This window comes from Hemicordylus capensis, chromosome 3, assembly GCF_027244095.1.
Source record: "Hemicordylus capensis ecotype Gifberg chromosome 3, rHemCap1.1.pri, whole genome shotgun sequence".
Lineage (NCBI taxonomy): Eukaryota > Metazoa > Chordata > Lepidosauria > Squamata > Cordylidae > Hemicordylus > Hemicordylus capensis.
In genome coordinates this window covers 64,848,294-64,865,767 of record NC_069659.1, presented here as the reverse complement: position 1 = coordinate 64,865,767, position 17,474 = coordinate 64,848,294, and the positions used below count along the sequence as shown (strand labels likewise).

At 42.3% G+C, this 17,474-nt stretch overlaps 1 protein-coding gene across 2 annotated transcripts in view; it reads right to left on the bottom strand.

Moving 5' to 3' along the window:
- Window positions 1-4,072: 4,072 nt before the first annotated feature.
- The window catches only part of CRYBG3 (crystallin beta-gamma domain containing 3), a 93,116-nt gene continuing 79,714 nt past the window's right edge, over window positions 4,073-17,474 (bottom strand). For both annotated transcript variants that reach the window (XM_053308755.1, XM_053308756.1), the window contains exons 19-22: window positions 10,106-10,229; window positions 9,592-9,750; window positions 8,026-8,185; window positions 4,073-6,172 (exon numbers count right to left, since the gene is read on the bottom strand). In XM_053308755.1, coding sequence (XP_053164730.1) covers window positions 6,084-6,172; window positions 8,026-8,185; window positions 9,592-9,750; window positions 10,106-10,229 — 532 coding nt within the window. In that variant the 3' untranslated portion in view covers window positions 4,073-6,083. The remainder of the gene's footprint in view (window positions 6,173-8,025; window positions 8,186-9,591; window positions 9,751-10,105; window positions 10,230-17,474) is intronic.

Here is a 17,474-nt window from a genome sequence, read left to right as displayed (position 1 = left end):
AATGTCTGGTCACTATTTTTCGAGTGTTTGGATTCTTTGGTGTATAATAACTTTCCCTCAATGAATCCCTATGAGGATTCACTATACACCTTCATTTCTTCTATTCATTTTGACTGTCTTTTCCACAGTGCCAAGTGTCAACTGCCATGTACCAACTACACCCCACTCCCATCTGCAAGACAGTGGGGTACTACTCAGTTTATGTTCTAGGATTTTTTTCAAGTATTTAGGCTCTTTGGTGTCTAATAATCTTTCCTCATAATGAATCCCTGAGGATTCATTACACACCAAAGAGTCTGAACACCTCAAAAAATCAGAAAATATAAACTGAGTACCCAGTGGTTTGTGGGTTGGGGGGTAGTTGGACCATGTGATGCCACTAATTCCTCACCCCCACCTACAAAGCAGTGGGGTCAAAATGAACAGAAGAAATGAAAGTGTGCAATGAAGACACCAAAGCATCTAAACACTTCAAAATACATAAAAATAAACAGTACCCCTGTGTGTGAGTGTGTGTGTGGGGGGGGGGGGAGGGTGTAGTTCACAGTTGGCACTGTCCAATGATAGTCAAAATGGACAGAAGAAACAAAGGTGTATAATGAATCCTCCCAGAGATGAAAGTTTGGGCGGTATACTAAATAAATAAATAAATATAGGGATTCATTATGAGGAAAAGTTATTAGATATCAAAGAATCTAAATATTTCAATATTCCTAAAAATTAAACTGAGTACCCCACTGCCTTGCAGGTGGGGGTGGGTGGGTGTAGTTGGCACATGGCAGTTGACAGTTCGCACTGTCCAGTGACAGTCAAAATGAACAGAAGAAATGAAGGTGTGCAATGACTCCTCATAGGGATTCATTATGAGGAAAAGTTATTATACACCAAAGAATCCAAACACTTGAAAAATAATGACGGCACGTTTTGCTCCATAACTCCACTTCTACAAGGGCTAGAGCTTAGTTTTTATTTTTTTTAAATGGAAGCTGGAAATCCATGTTAGGGTCAGGATATGGCAAGTTCAAATCCTCATTGTTTCTTATGGCGGAAATGTTCAAAATCAGTAAAAGCTAAAAAAAACCCCATTAAACATCAACCAAGTGTCCCACTACCTTGAAACCTGGGTGGTAGGTGGCACTCATGGGCAACTACCCACCACCCAAATTTGGTGCCCCCAGGACCTTGTTAAGTGGTCCAAATCAGAATAGAATCAAAGTAAATACAAATCGAATCTGGGATGATTAGGAGGGGATAGATTTGGATACAAAACAAATCGGGGTGATTTATTTTGGGCACAAATCAAATTAAAAAAAATTGATTGTCAGGAGGTCTAGGACCAACAAATGGAAGTACTTTTTCACACAACACGTGATCCACTTGTGGTACTCTCTGCCACAGGATGTGGTGACAGCCAACAGCCTGGATGGCTTTAAGAGGGGTTTGGATGACTTCATGGAGGAGAGGTCTATCAATGGCTACTAGTCGGAGGGATGTGGACCACCTCCAGCCTCAAAAGGCAGGATACCTCTGAGTACCAGTTGCAGGGGAGTAAGAGCAGGAGGGAGGGCATGCCCTCAACTCCTGCCTGTGGCTTCCAGCGGCATCTGGTGGGCCACTGTGCAAAACGGGATGCTGGACTAGATGGGCCTTGGGCCTGATCCAGCAGGGCTGTTCTTATGTTTTTATGATTTGTGCACATCCCTTCTATATAACCTCTGGGTTATTTCTTTGACTGACAGACATGGACTAAAGGAGCTTCCCAGGATACCTGGCCACACTCAGTTAAAGGGCACAGCCATTCCACCCTCCCACCCACTCAGGAAAAAGGACACATGACAATGGTTGCTTTCCTGGTGCATTAGAGTACGACCAGGGAAGAAAAAGAAGCTTTACTGCAGCTGCCCAAAAGGCTGCTGATTTCTTCAGAGAAGCCAAATCGTTGTTAAATAAGTGCCACCCCACCCCAGTGCATCAAGTTGATACTGATCATCAGCTTTATGTGATCCATCCAGCCCCCTGCATTATGTGCAGATGCAAGAATGGCCTGAACGGCTATCAGGCTGTGCACAGCACTATTCTATAAGTATGCCCTGCAGCAGTGATCTTCACTATTTTTCAAATGGGGCCCACCTTGGCAAACCAGGCCCACTGTGAGAGCCTCTTCACAGTGCTGCACTTTTTTCAGTGCTAGAAGGGCCCTTGAGAGAAATTAATCCCCTTCTTAGGCACTCTATGGGGAAAGTGCTGGGAAGATCTACACTTCCAGAACTCCATGCACAAGTTCCAAGATGGTGGAGGGGCTCAAGAGGCACAGCCCTAAATGGTGAGAATGGTGATCTCATGGTGCCAGAGGGACGGTGGAAAATATTCAGCTTCCACCTCAGTTTTACATTAGTCAGAGGGCTGCACATAGGCTTGAAGGGGCCTCCGGGCCTTACAGTGCAGAGCACTGTTCTGTTGTTTAATTCCAGGATTATTTATTTATGTATTACATTTATAAACCGCCCCCTCCAGGGCTCTGGGCAGTGTATATTGTTCTGAACGTGTGGATCACATTTCTAAACACACAGTAAGACTCTGTGGGTGTTGGCTATTAGCATTTGAGATTCAGTTAAAAGCCAGTTGCAAATGAAACATTCGTATGTTGATGTTTTTTAATCCAGTGGCACAAAGTAGTGTCACATTTATGTACAATATGTTTACTAGCAGACCCGGTGCAGAACATCTGCGCCCTCTTCCCCTGCCCGCCCGTCCCACTCCCCCCCCTTTCAAGCCGTCCCGTCCCTTCCCCTTCTGCCACTGCCTCCCCACTGCGGCTGGGCCCGCCATCCCCCCTCCCTGCCACGGTTGGGCCCACTACTGTCTCCCCCCATGGCCAGGTCGCCGCCGCCACCTCCCTGCCGCCGCTTCCCTGCCGCCGCTTCCGGGCCCGCCGCCATCTCCCTGCCACGGCCCGGCCCGCCGCCGCCTCCACAACTTGGCTGGGCCCATCACCGCCTCACCTGCTTCTCGCTGCCATGAGTCTGGCGAACAGCAGCCAACCGGCGCCCAGCCAATCAGGTGCCTTGCCACATCCCTACGCATGGCTGGTGGCTAGCTAAGAATTTCTGCACCCTCTTCCCCTGGGCATCTCTGACGCCTGCCCGCACCCCCCCCCCCAGTTTCTTGCCAGCTTTCAAGCCGGCCTGTCCCCTCCCCTTCTGCCGCTGCCTCCTCACCATGGCGGCCGGTCCCGCTGCTGCCGCCTCTCCACCGCGGCTGGGCCCGCTGCCACCACCTCTCTGCCACGGCCGGGCTCACTGCCTCCCCGCGGCGGTGGCTGGGCCTGCCGCCATCTCCTCCCCAACTTGGCTGGGCCTGTTGCCGCCTCGCCTGCTTCTTCTTGCTGCCATGAGTCCAGTGAACAGCAGCCAAATGGCGCCCAGCCCATCAGGTGCCTCCCTCACCGGCACGCATAGCCTTGCCACATCCCTACGCATGGCTGGTGGCTGGCTAAGAGAATTAAGTATAATGATATAAGGTCACTTTTGGACAAAACATGATCACTGGTGTTTTGATTGTAAGGAGTTTTTCTTTAAAAGAAACTGTCCTTTGCCACATTACTTATACAAATTACTGCATTTGGGGTGAGTACAAAATGAAAGAAGAAAAAACACTACCTATGCAACTATGCATACAATATACTATACATACATAGTGTCCCAAGCACAAAATTTCACTTGATCCTAAGCATGATGTAGCCCCACTGTGGATTCAGCAATTGCCATAAGCTCCAAAGGGCTTATTTTAAACAGCCTACATCATCAAGGCTATGCCTGGTTCAGGTTACTGGTGCTACAGAACACTAGTGACTTGCAGTAAGTGGAGGGGGAGATCTGGATGTTGATCCCCACATACTGGCCCACAGTGGTGCCTGCATGCATGTGCAGAGGAAGCAGTGAAACAGAACTCTACTCCATCTTATAGGATCTTCTCTCTGTGTGTGGGAGCTATGCCTGTAGTACAACTGCATAGTGCCCCAGGAGTCTACTTTGCTTAGTTACGTAACACTGATACACCAGATGAGATCTCCTTATTTGAGGTTGACTGTATTGTACTTAGGCTTGAAAGCACACATTTTAAAAGAGCTGGATTATTAACATATTGAAAAGACATTTGTTACTTTATAATACAGAAAGAGACCTGTCTTTTCAAACAAGTGCTTCAGATGAAAATTTTTGAAGATTCTAGTTACATTAAAAAGTTACAAATGCAAAAGTAAATACATTATCAATTTATTTTACATTCTAAAGTGCAATTAGGGTACAAGTCACATATCTCTGCAGTGCTGCATCTCACAGGATCGCCTTAGCTCTAGAAAGTCTAGTTGTACCTATGCTCTGGAATCTGCAAAGTTCACGGACTGTGCAACTGCATGATACTGCTGTAACTGATAGGAGCTATTACAAAGCTTGCGGGTAGTACCCACAAGCTTTGGGTGCCTTATCGATTACAAACAATGGCTGTAGTTATTGCATGCTTGACATGTGGGAATCTATATTTCCAGAATTCACATGCCTAGGATTACCTGGTTTGTGGCTGCCTGTGTGGTGCAGCTGAGTTATGGACCAAGCTCTTCGGTAGATTTATTTATTAAAAATGCCATATCTTCATATAAAAATAGAGATTTCCCAAGTTTCTGCTCTTTCCTGGTGGTAGTTTGCAGCTTTATCTTCTTTGACTTTTGAGCAAAAGAAACCTGTACAGCTGTAGAAAGTGATAAATCTAGTCTTGAATCTTTTTGGTTTTAGCTTGTTAACCTCTCTCATTCATTTCTGAAATTGCATACTTTTTATGAAAATGGACATAACTTCCATGATCCAACTTGGGGCACTACACAGTCCAACTTCTGGGTGCATATCCTCAGTGGATAGGGAACTGCTCGTGCAAAGAGGCCCTGAGCATGAGATTGCCATTTCCAATACTACAGCTGTTGATGCACGTATGAAACACCTTTTTAAAAAAACTGGCTAACATATTATGCAATGTTACATGCACATTGCAATGTAACATTTACGCAGTTGTGCAACACTACTGCACTAAATGCAAGAATCTCAGACAAAACTCTGCAATTGGCAGCCATTATTTCCAATATTGTTGCACAGTACACCATTAATTATGCTGCTTGCAAGAAGGGGGCTGGATTCAGTTTTACCTGCCAAAACAGATGGTAGTGGAATCTTGAACTTTTAAAAAGAGATCCACCTATGCAGACTTGACTGCTCTACCCATGGTGCTTTGGACTGGGGCAAACAGCTACAAGAAGCACACCTCTTTGTTATGGTGTTAAAATTATACAGTAAATTAGTGTTTTAAATGGTGCCTGCAATGCCTATAATCACTGAAGGTGGAAGAGGAGATGGACCAAGTCTCACTAACTTCTACTGGAGTTCTTGAAAGTATGAATGGCTTTTGCATATACTATAAAAAAAAAATCATAAAAACTGCAACCATTTTTTTTACAATGTTTGAGACTACCTTGCATAGCTTAATAGTTCTGATACCGAAAACATGGTGAGTGTGATGCACAATGATAAAAACTTACCTGAGGCAAACCACTTGAATTTCCAAAAGTGTGAGATATCTAGACTTAATGTAGTGCAATAATTGATTAAGCTTCCATGTACAGTTTTTAAGAACTGCAGACGGAAGGATAGGAAAAACCTCTCAGCTCGAAGTATTTCAAGCTGTCCTCACTAGCTCTTAAATACTGAGAAAATTGGTGTACTAGAAAAATTTACAGGAACACACCATTAATAAGCAGAGAGTCAACACTGTAACATCTCATATTGGATACTGGCTAATAAGACATTGTACTGATTACTCCACTGCTCTAATTTAGCAAAGTACTAGAAAACACAGGATTGATTTTCCACTGCCTATTTAAATACTTAATGTATTTAAACACATTGTGCCAAATAAGATGGCAAAGTCTGGCAGATTCTATAATACACTCCAGTGCTATGCAACTTCAGTAGTTAGTTCAGAGTTTTCAGCCCACATTGGTTCATATTTTTAAGTGTCTTTAAAGTGGTGAGTTGAGTTCACAATATTTCAAAGTCCCATCTTTGTGTGTATTCACTGGTCTCTCGCTGGTTCACAATAATGTAGTTTCTGTCATAATAATATCCTCCTAAAATAAGAAGATATAAGAATATATAAGAAGTTTGAAAGAGTCAGATTGATAATGCACACTAATTATTACCTGCATTTATGAATTGCTTTGTATAATGAAGTGTATGTGCTGTACTTTTAAAATGTAACACTTTACTGACAGATTTCTAAAAACATTCTGATACGTGCTTAACAAAAATAGTGGCTGACATGATGCGCAGTAACTCAGCAACACTGGAGCTGCTGCAGATGCATAAGGCAGCCCTGATGCTGTTGAGGACAAGTGGTTGCACAATGGAGTAACTGTGGCAGCACTGCTTGCACCACCACTTGTCTCCAACATCAATCGGTGAGTTCCTGGTGCATCTGCAGCATCAGTGCACATTATGCCCGCTGCTTTTTGTAACCTCCTTTTGCATAGGAGCTATACTGAAAAGAAGCCAGCAACAATTAGAGAGATCCAGAATCAGTCAGTCACAACTTATTTATTCGATGTTCTCACAGTAGGGGTCAGCTACTTTAGCTATCCAGGGCAGAACCTTTTGGCTCATGTTCCCCTTTCTCTCCCTTATATTTTCTCTTGCTTTTCTAGCTGGCATAGGGTAGTTTTCAGCATGCAAATAATTATGACTTGCCCTAAAGTTTTCCCTTTATGGTAGGAAGGAATGGGTAGATTGCTTCAAAGCTGCGGATACATTTGTATGTCACAGGCCTCCACAGAAATCCTAACTCTGGGCTGTATCCTGAGAATGGTTTTTAGACTGTGAGCCCTTTGGCTACAGGGAACCATCTTCTCATTATTTTTCTATGTAGCCAGCTTGGAGGACCTATTAAAAAAAGATAGGTGGGCTGTAATTTTTAGAAATCTCTCCTTCTGTTTGCAGCCCCCTCATGCTCCCCTGGGTTGGGGAACTTCCAGCAAAATTTTAAGGGAGATCAGTGACGATGGCCCTTCCCCCTCCTTACATGAACAGAATTTCCTCTGTTCACAGAATAGGTTCTCAGATACAGCCCCCTGATATTAAACACCAATGAATGCATTTTTTAAATAAAAGCTAGATATCCTAATGCGGTGCTGGCAATCTGGAATCAAAAGACCAACAGATACAAACACAAGTAGATTCAGGCAAGTGTGGCTTACTCAAAACAGCATCTCTGGTAGTCCCCCTCCCCTACTGCCAGCTAAACATAGTATAATCACTGCTATAAAATACATGACCTCAGAACAGTCTTGTAGCTACTTAACCAGAAGAGGAGCGTTCATAAAAAAAAAGTTACCCAAGCTTTTATCATCATACACAAAGAAATCTATTTAATTGCATGGCATATCTACGGCAAGTGCAGCTATTACTTGCATAGCAAAATAATAAATAGTATAGTGGCTTACACACAGAACAGAACCCTGCTGATCCATAAGCAGGCTGCTCTTGTTTTGTGCCTCCCTAGATCGCATCCATGCTGCTAACGAGATTGCACTACTAACAATTGCATCCTTGCTGCAGTGACAAGCCTACCATTATTCCCAATTGTTAGGAGTAATGAAGCCTCTGAAGTTGTTAGCAGCATGGATGCCGTTTGGAGAGGCATAGAATGAACTGCGTACCCCACTCTTGGATTGGTGGGCACTGAACTGTAGATCAGCCATTAATTTTAGCTACTGATATATATTTGGCAAGATGAGAGAAAATATTCCAATGCCCTAATCAGGAAGATTAGGCATACCTAAGTGTTCTCATACACATGCACTTTCTAAATTATTCCAGGTAAACTTGATGGTTGCTGACTCACCTAACTAGTTTAAAAGTTAGTTTAAAATCACTTTGAAAAGGGAGTGAGGAACAACTAAATGAAACTCAAGCTTTTGGTTAATACCTTTAATATCCAGAACAAGCTGATCACTGAGATATGAATTGATGGTCCCATCCTTGTTGAGCGTCCACTTCTGTCTTGGCTTCCCATGTTCTACCCATAATGCTACTTTAGCTCCTGGTGCATCTCTGCCGCCAATAACATCGAGACAAGCATCATTAACCTAGATATGAAGGAGAGGTGGGGGGGGGGGGAGGGGAGAGAAAATGTGTTTTAAAAGATTTATACATTTCTGGCAGTGATATTCTTGAAGAGAGAAACAAGACATAGAAACTGCTTTCAGATATTCCCTCCACATGTAAATTAGACATGTGAAACAAGGCCACACACTCTGGCTCTGTGCCCTGCCTCCTGTATGTTAGCCAGGAGGTCTGAAAATGAGTGGCTTCATGTGTTCAGCAGCGCATGCATATGCTGCTATTATTATTATTATTATTATTATTATTAATAAAACTTTTATACCGCCCTTCCAAAAGGCTCAGGGCGAATTAACGTTCTTATGCTGAGTTCTTGATTTTGTACAGTGCCCACATGCGTATAGCTAACTGTCCATGTATAATACCCCTTTTTAGACTTTTAAAAGTCTATGAAAATCTATTTTAAAATGGATGGAACTAGCAGGGTGAGGCAATGTTGAGGCATGCTCCCACTACCCCTCCTCCTTTTCATGCCTAGAGAACATACACACATGGAGGGGATCTGAAAAGATCTAAAGATACAAGAAGAGTTCTACCAATTATACCACCAAGACAGACAATAGATTCACTGAGAAGTGTGCAAGTTATCATGACAACTACTCCATTAAATACACAGTGATTTCTAGGTATTCCTTGAATATGGGAAAGACATTTCCTATGTAATAGCTTTACTTATTCCACAGTTCTAGCCTTACATCCACCTAAAGACCAATCTAAGTAATGTCATATAAGAGTGTCCCTCCAGGAGGTACAGAATAGTGGCTTTGTTTGTTATTGGTAAAAGCTGCCTGAGAATTCAGATACAAATTAGCACATCCCAGCAATGTGAAACATCGGGGTAACATTGTAGAAGGGGTCTTACCCCAGGAAGACATTCATTAAAGTGAATGTATCCCATTTAGAACAAATGCAACTGAACTTGAAAAAGATACAGAAGACAAACAATTTGTTCTTTGAAGGCTGTTCTAAAAACAAAACAATTTCTCCATATGTGACAAAGAGGGCTCTTTACGTGCTTTTATAAAACATGACCTAGTTTCCATTTTAATTTGTAGTTTAAAGCCTTATTCAGAACAAACCGGAAACATTAATTTGAGAATGAATCAGAAATATAGGTTTGGAATCTAGGCTAGCGAAAAAGCAGCTGGTAGATGGTAGAACTGGTAGACCAGCCATCTTCAGTTCTTCCTTAATGAGAAGAATGGGCAGGCAGTGGAAGAGCTGACTGTCCTCCTTCCCTCCTACGTTTATCTATCTCAAGTCAAACCCTTACTCTCAGTGTGCAAAGGTGACCAGTCTTTAAAAACACCACAAGAAACAACACTGCAACATCAGTGTGAAACAACATTGCAACATCAACACAGTAGAACACCTTGGATTTGATGAGTCCACAATTGTACCGCCAGATCTGAGTATTCTTGCCATTTAATGGGGCAAGACATACAGATGCAGCTCTTGCATCCATTAGATTTCCTGCAACTGTTATGTATTTGTCTTGGGATCTGTTCTTTATTCTGAAGTATACTGCTGGCTGAAATAAAAAAGAAAAATAATTTCATACTTCATGTAGAAGCATAAATATCTATTATAAATTTTCATAGATAAATATTACTCTCCCTGTGCCCCCATGATAGCACTCAAGACATCTATTTGTGCTTCACTCCCCTGCTATAATATTAAAACTGTTAGGACTTCTACAATTAATAGCAAGTTGAAGCTTAGTCCTTTACACGTATGCAAGAACTGAACCTTGTCCAAAATCCATTAATCAGAAAAACAGTAACTTCAGAAAATTTAGGATTAAGATTTTTTTTTTAAAAAAATAAAATCTCAGTATCATCCTGGAAGAAAAAGGCAACTATTTTAAGATAATTTTGCTACAGTACCTGCTTTACAGGTCGAATGGAGCCAATTACTTTCCAGCCACTTAATTGAGTCCAGTTTGAAATCCTGCTGGGTTTGAGAAGAAGTTGTTTCCCTAAGAAATTACTTCCTTCATATGCAATCCACCTGGTTCAAATAGAAGACAAACTACGTTAATATACCAACTTTACAAAATCTAAGGGATACTTCTACCTCTAAAAGCCTCTTATGCTTCCCATGATAGAACTACACTCCAAGTGAAGATCTGACCATTGATTCAAGAGAACAATTGAACATCTGAACAAAGCCACAAAACTGGAGGTGTGGAAGGGACTGAAAAAGAATTTTCTCTGTGTAAACTGCCCTGAGCCATTTTTGGAAGGGTGGTCTAGAAATTGAATATAAGACTGCAAGTTTACTTGAAGAAACGTCACTTAACCGGAAAAAAATATACAAAAAATGCCAACAAGGAAATAATGATCTGCTATTACAAGCCTAGTCCAACCAGAAGAGGTTATTTAAAAAGAATGTACCAAATTTGGAAACAGAAGCATCTAGATACAGAAATAACAGAACAAAGGCTAGCAGACCAGAGAAGATTCATAATAAGAAATAAAGTATTCACAGGAGTTGAGCTGGAAGAACTGCAAAGAGCAACACAGGCTCAAGATATGGAAGAAGAATTACCACCAACTGAAGAAGCTGCTCAGGCCCAGGTGGAGGAGGTGTTGGAAATAGAGGATGCCACTGTTGCTGAACTGTTTCAAAATCAAAACCAGGCAACCTCCCCTTTGCCTTCACCTCAAAAACCTGAATGCCGTTTAACAGAAAAGCAACAAGAACTAAAGCAAAAAAATAACTGAGCACATGAACCAAACAACCACCAGGGTTCGACTTCCAGCTCTAAAAACAGTTGCCAAAAAACAACTTGCTCAGGCATTAAAAGAAGTCAATGCTACACTTGCAGAAATAACAACCAATAATTTGCAAGAAACAAACCAACTAATGTACAGTGCAGCAACAATAACAACACAAGAGCTCAGATATAAGATCAGTGGACCTGTAAAAAAGAGAAAGTAGTACATCACCTAAATGGAAGATTAGATAAGAAAACAAATTCGCCAGGCTTAGATCAGATGCTAGTAAATTGAAAAGATATGAAAGACAAGAAGCTGAAGAATGAAAATACCAAACAGTATCTCATCCAAAAATACCACCTAGATTCAAGGAAAGTTAGAGAAGTCCTGGAAATAATAAAGCAGCAAATAACAGCAGTGTCAAAGAAGATTAGCAGGTATGAAGCCAGAATTACACAACACAGGCAGAATCTCCAATTCCAGTCGAATCAGAGACGTTTCTATCAAAGCATAGAAGGAGAAACTGCAAGAAACCTAGAAACACCAAATAAAGAAGAAACAGTGCAATTCTGGGGGAAATTATAAATAGATTATAATAAAAAAGCAGGCTGGATGAAAGAGGTCAAAAAATGTAACCGACAAATGCAAGATCTAATAATAACACCAGAATTAATAAGTGAAAGAGCAAAGAAAATTAATAATTGGACTGTGCCAGGCGACGATGAACTGCATGGCTTTTGGCTTAAACACCTAACAAGCCTTCATAAACAACTATCAAAACAGTTCAATTACATTTTGCAAGGAGGTGATATTGAACAATGGCTAACAACTGGGAAAACTCATCTCATCATGAAAGACCCAGCAAAAGGTGCAGTTCCAAGTAATTATAGACCAATAACCTGCCTGTCAACTATGTTCAAATTATTAACTGGAATAATAGCAGATGAAGTGATGCAACACTTATTAACTAACAAACAGCTTCCAGTTGAACAGAAAGGAAATTGCCCAAACACCAGAGGCACAAAAGACCAGCTGCTGATTGACAAAGTGATTTTAGAAAATTGCAAGAGAAGAAAAACAAATCTAAGTGTTGCATGGATTGATTACAAGAAAGCCTTTGACTCATTGCCTCACACATGGATACTAAAATGTTTAGAAACAACTGGTGTCAGCAAAAACATTCAGATATTTATTAAAAAAGCAGTGAGCATGTGGAGTACACAGTTAACAATCAATGGCGAGACACTTGGACAGGTTAGCATTAGAAGAGGTATTTTCCAAGGGGACTCACTATCCCCTCTGTTGTTTGTAATCACCATGACTTAACTTTCACAAATACTAAACAAAACAGGCCTCTGATACCAAACATCAAGTCATATAAACCATCTGCTGTACATGAACGATCTGAAGTTGTATGGAAAGTCCCAGCCAGAAATCGAATCACTGCTGAACACTGTCCGTATATTCAGTAGCAATATAGCAATGGAGTTTGGACTAGACAAGTGTGCTGCATTAATAATGAACAGAGGGAAAATAACTAACACAGAAGGAATAGAACTGCCCAATGGAAGCAACACCAAGAACCTGGAAGAGAAAGAACATTACAAATACTTGGGCATTCTCCAGGCTGATAACATTGCACACACTGAAGTTAAAAGAAAAATGGGAAGTGAATACATCAGGAGAGTTAGAAAATCCTCAAGTCCAAACTCAATGGCGGGAACACCATACAAGCCATAAGCACCTGGGCTATACCTGTTATCAGATACACTGCAGGAATAATAGACTGGACCCAGGCAGAGCTAGAGACGCTAGATGGTAAGACCAGGAAAATCATGACCATCAATCATGCTATGCACCCCCGCAGTGATGTAGATAGGCTATACCTCCCTTGCAGCTCAGGTGGAAGAGGAATGCTGCAAGTCCATCAAACAGTAGGAGGAGGAGAAAAGAGGCCTTGAAGAATATATCAAGGACAGTGAAGAAGATGCACTTAAAATGGTCAATAATGAGAAACTATTCAGCACCAATGAAACAAAGCAGGCCTACAAGAAAGAACAAGTCAAGAACCAGGCAGAAAAATGGAGAAATAAGCCCCTGCATGGTCAATATTTGCACTATATAAGTGGAAAATCAGACATCACCAAGACCTGGCAATGGCTTAAGAATGGCAACTTGAAGAAAGAAACAGAGGGTTTAATACTGGCTGCACAAGAACAGGCACTAAGAACAAATGCAATAAGAGCAAAAGTAGAAAAATCAACAATAGCCAGCAAGTGCTGCCTTTGTAAAGAAGCAGATGAAAAAGTGGAGCACCTAATCAGCTGTTGTAAAAAGATCGCACAGACTGACTACAAACAAAGGCAGGACAAGGTAGCAGGGATGTTACACTGGAACATCTGCAAAAAATACAAACTACCTGTAGCCAAACATTGGTGGGACCATAAAATTGAAAGAGTTGAAGAAAATGAAGATGTAAAAATATTATGGGACTTCTGACTACAAACAGACAAACATCTGCCACACAATACACCAGATATAACTGTAGTAGAGAAGAAAGAAAAACAAGTTAAAATAATCGACTAGCAATACCAGGGGATAGCAGAATAGAAGAAAAAGAAATAGAAAAAATCACCAAATACAAAGCTCTACAAATTGAAATTGAAATTGAAAGGCTGTGGCAGAAAAAGATCAAAATAATCCCAGTGGTAATTCGTGCCCTGGGTGCAGTTCCAAAAGACCTTGAAGAGCACCTCAACACCATAGGGGCCACAGAAATCACCATCAGCCAATTACAAAAAGCAGCTTTACTGGGAACAGCCACAGGGATGGGGAACCTTGGCACTCCAGCTGTTTTTGAACTACAACTCCCACCATCCCCAGCTGCAATAATTGTGGCTGGGGATGATGGGAGTTGTAGTTCAACAACAGCTGGAGTGCCAAGGTTCCCCATCCCTGGCCTATATTCTGCAACGATATCTATAACAACAGCAACAACATTGACAATAAAATTCTGGCATCCCAGGTCCTTGGGAAGGTTCACTATAACAAATGTCTCCTTGACAGAGAATCCTTCTAAAATATTAGTCCAACACGCTTCATATAGCTGATGTGCTATTTTGTATTGGAATTGTTAGGATACTTTTAGCAGTAAGAAACAAACCAACTTGTACCTCTTGAAGGGATGCTTTTGTAAGGCGTCAAACTGGTCTTCTAGAATAGCCTTTTTAGACCAATAGCAACCTCAGTTTTAATGAAACAAACAAAACCCAAGTTGCATTATGCCAAACATGTGCAGGTGACATAAAGCATCACTTCCAGTTCAGATGGGCTGCCTGTTATTTTAAGAACTCTGGGCAGCAATTTGGATGTTTCCTACCCTGCAGGTAGAAAAGTCTTGCCAACAGGCCCCCTTAGCAACTCAACACATGTAGAAGTCAAAAACACCAGAGAACAGCAGAGGAGATACAAACAACTTTAATGTGGAATAATATTTGTTCCAAATGTAATTTAACTCCAAAGAAAATGTATCTGAGAGTTCTAAGTTCCAAACTCTTTTAGCTGTTTCCAATGCCTGGCATATGTCCCACAGACATTTGATTTTTACCTTTTTGAAATGGGAGATTTCTCCATTTCTGTCTATCACTACTTGCTTTTAAATCTTTCTTGAGGCATATGGTTTTCTATAGTGTAGCCTGTGGCTATGTGACGTGCCTTGCATGCATGCAAGTTGTACAAGTTACGTAAATGCCCGATTGTCACCTGATCCTAGGGAGGCGGTGGATATCCTGAATTGGGGACTGGAGGCTGTGATGGGCTGGATGTGGGTTAATAAACTGAGACTGAATCTGGACAAGATGGAGATAATGTTGATCAGTAGGAGAGCCAATCGGGATGAGATGATTCTATCTGTTCTAGATGGGGTTGCACTCCCCTTGAAGGAGCAAGTACGCAGCTTGGGGGTATTACTGGACCCTGGAATCTCAGGTGGAAGCAGTGGCCAGCAGTGCCTTTGCACGGCTTCGGCTGCGTCCCTTTCTTGAGAAGACAGATCTGGCCACAGTTAACCATGCCTTAGTCACGTAACGGCTGGATTACTGTAACACGCTCTACGGAGGGCTGCCCTTGAAGAATATCCGGAAACTGCTGCTTGTACAAAACGTGGCAGCTAGGGTTTTATCTGGAGCTGCCTGGTGGGAGCACATCACACCCATTCTGAAAGAGTTGCACTGGCTGCCAGTTCTTTTCTGGGTCCAATTTAAGGTGTTGGTTTTGACCTTTAAGGCCCTTAAGAGTTTGGGCCCGGGATACATGAGGGACCGCCTTCTCCCAAGGGTTGCTGTCCGCTTGACGAGATCATCTGAGGGGGCTCTGCTCCGGGTTTCGACAGTGAGGGAGGCTTGGTTGTCGTGTACGTGGGACAGGGCCTTTTCTGTTGCTGTCCCCAGACTTTGAAATGCTCTCCCAGTGGTCATTTGCTCCTTGGACTCCATCACAGTTTTTAGAAAGCTTGTTAAATCTTGGTTTCTTATCTAGGCCTTTACATGATTTTTTTATTGCTGCTTCTGTATGTTTTTATCTGTGTATGGTATTTATGTTTGTATTTTATATTTTTTAAATCAGATTAGTTATATTTTTAGCTTAATACTATTAACTGTCATGTTTTATTATATGTTTTTTAACTTTTTTAAACCGCCTTGGGATTGTTTTTAATGAAAGGCGGTATATAAATTTAACAAAAAACAATAAAATAAAAATGCAAAATTTGCACAAATGACATTTAGTAAAAGCAGGCCCATTGAAAACATAGCATTTACTCATGTGTAACATCAATTATGCAATATTACTAGGCTGATGTATCATTGTGCCATATGTCAGCCTGCATCTGTAACTTAGAAGTCCATCTTCAAGGCACAGTAAGACTCTTAAGTTCTATTGATAGAAATACTCAGAACTGAGAGATACTACAACTGCACTTCAAGAAATCAGAGATCTTCCATCTAGAATCTACAGCTGGTGGACACCTGCCTTTAATGTAAAACAAGTTCTCAATATTTTTCTTTCAAATCTATCATAAAAGAAGATACTTCCTGTTTTTTAAGTTAGACACTTGAGCGGTTACAGACCGTAATTTGTGTTTCCTCCCCTCTTATTTTGCTTGCAAAATACCCTTCATTATTTCAAAAGGTGGTACTCCAGTACATATATATTTCATATGTTTGCAGTGTGCATATATAAATAATTATTAGTATACTAGTCACATTAGGCCTGTTACAATAACGGGCACTAGAAGAACCGTTGCTGTGTCCCCTCTCACCCCCCCAGGGGGAGACAGAGGCCTTGACGCCCCCAGCAGCCCGCTCTCTTCGGGAGCAAGCCTCGCGCAGCGGCAATGGGGCTCCTCCCCACCCCCCGAAGAGAAGGAAGAGCGAGCCAAGCCTGGCCGCCTGCGCCCCGCCTCACCTCCTTCGGGCCTCCTCCGGCAACTGGCGGCGGCGGCAGTGGCGCCGGGTGGTCCCCACCGCGGGCCAGCTCGGCCGCCAGGAGCCAGCTCGTCACCACCCGGGCCCGCCACCGCCTCGCCCGGCTTCCCCCGCCGCCTCCTCGCCTTGCCCGGCCAGGCCCACCGCCTCGGCTCCTCTGCCTTTCCCCGTCGCTGCCAGGCCAGGCCCACCAGCGGCCATGGCCACCGCCGCCACTGTTCTCCGTCCGTGCGCGCCAGCCAATCAGGCTGCAAGCACAGCCACGCATGCGCAGAACACCTCCCAGAGACACAGACGCAGATACCCTAGGGTTTTATTATATAGGAGGATGTGTGCCTCGTAGAAACAAAAGAAGCATAGAGGCATGCTGCAATTAAACCATAGTAGATGTTTTATTTCCAGCACTGCTTAAAGGCAGGCTTACAGCTATCTAGAGGTGAACACAGAGGTCACTTCTTGGCACAGTTATCCTAAGGGGTACATGATATCCAACACAACCAAACTATAATACACCACCTAAGTGAAAAGGGGATAAAAACTTCATCGAGATACAGGGCAGCATTCACACAAGAGATACAGGGCAGCATTCAGACTAGCTTCTGCTGATAAAACACCAATCCATGAAAGCAGTGGCTGCTGCCTATAGATTTTATCCTTATGGAAGCAAGACTCTCAACAGCAGCTCATTAGAAATCTCCAAATTCTTGGTAAAAATCTGGTCCATTGCCCTAATGTCAAAGTTTACTTATAGAGAGGAAAGACACAGAGATTCACTGAAAAATAGGTTTTAACCACTAGAATATGGAATTTCAGGATAATATTTACTGGTTTCTTGTATATAAGATGTCCACTGGATTTTAACTACGTCATTCACTCACAGTTTATATTTTCGGCAGGACCCAGCAGCCTAAATCCTCTAGAAATGGTCTACCTAGAGCAGAGCACCAAATTACATGTAGAGTGGGAGTTCTGCAGCTGAAGCTCCTGGCAGCTTTTTCTTTTTCAAAAAGCTGCTGCTCTGATTTGGATCGAAGCTAAGGCACAGGAAAAGG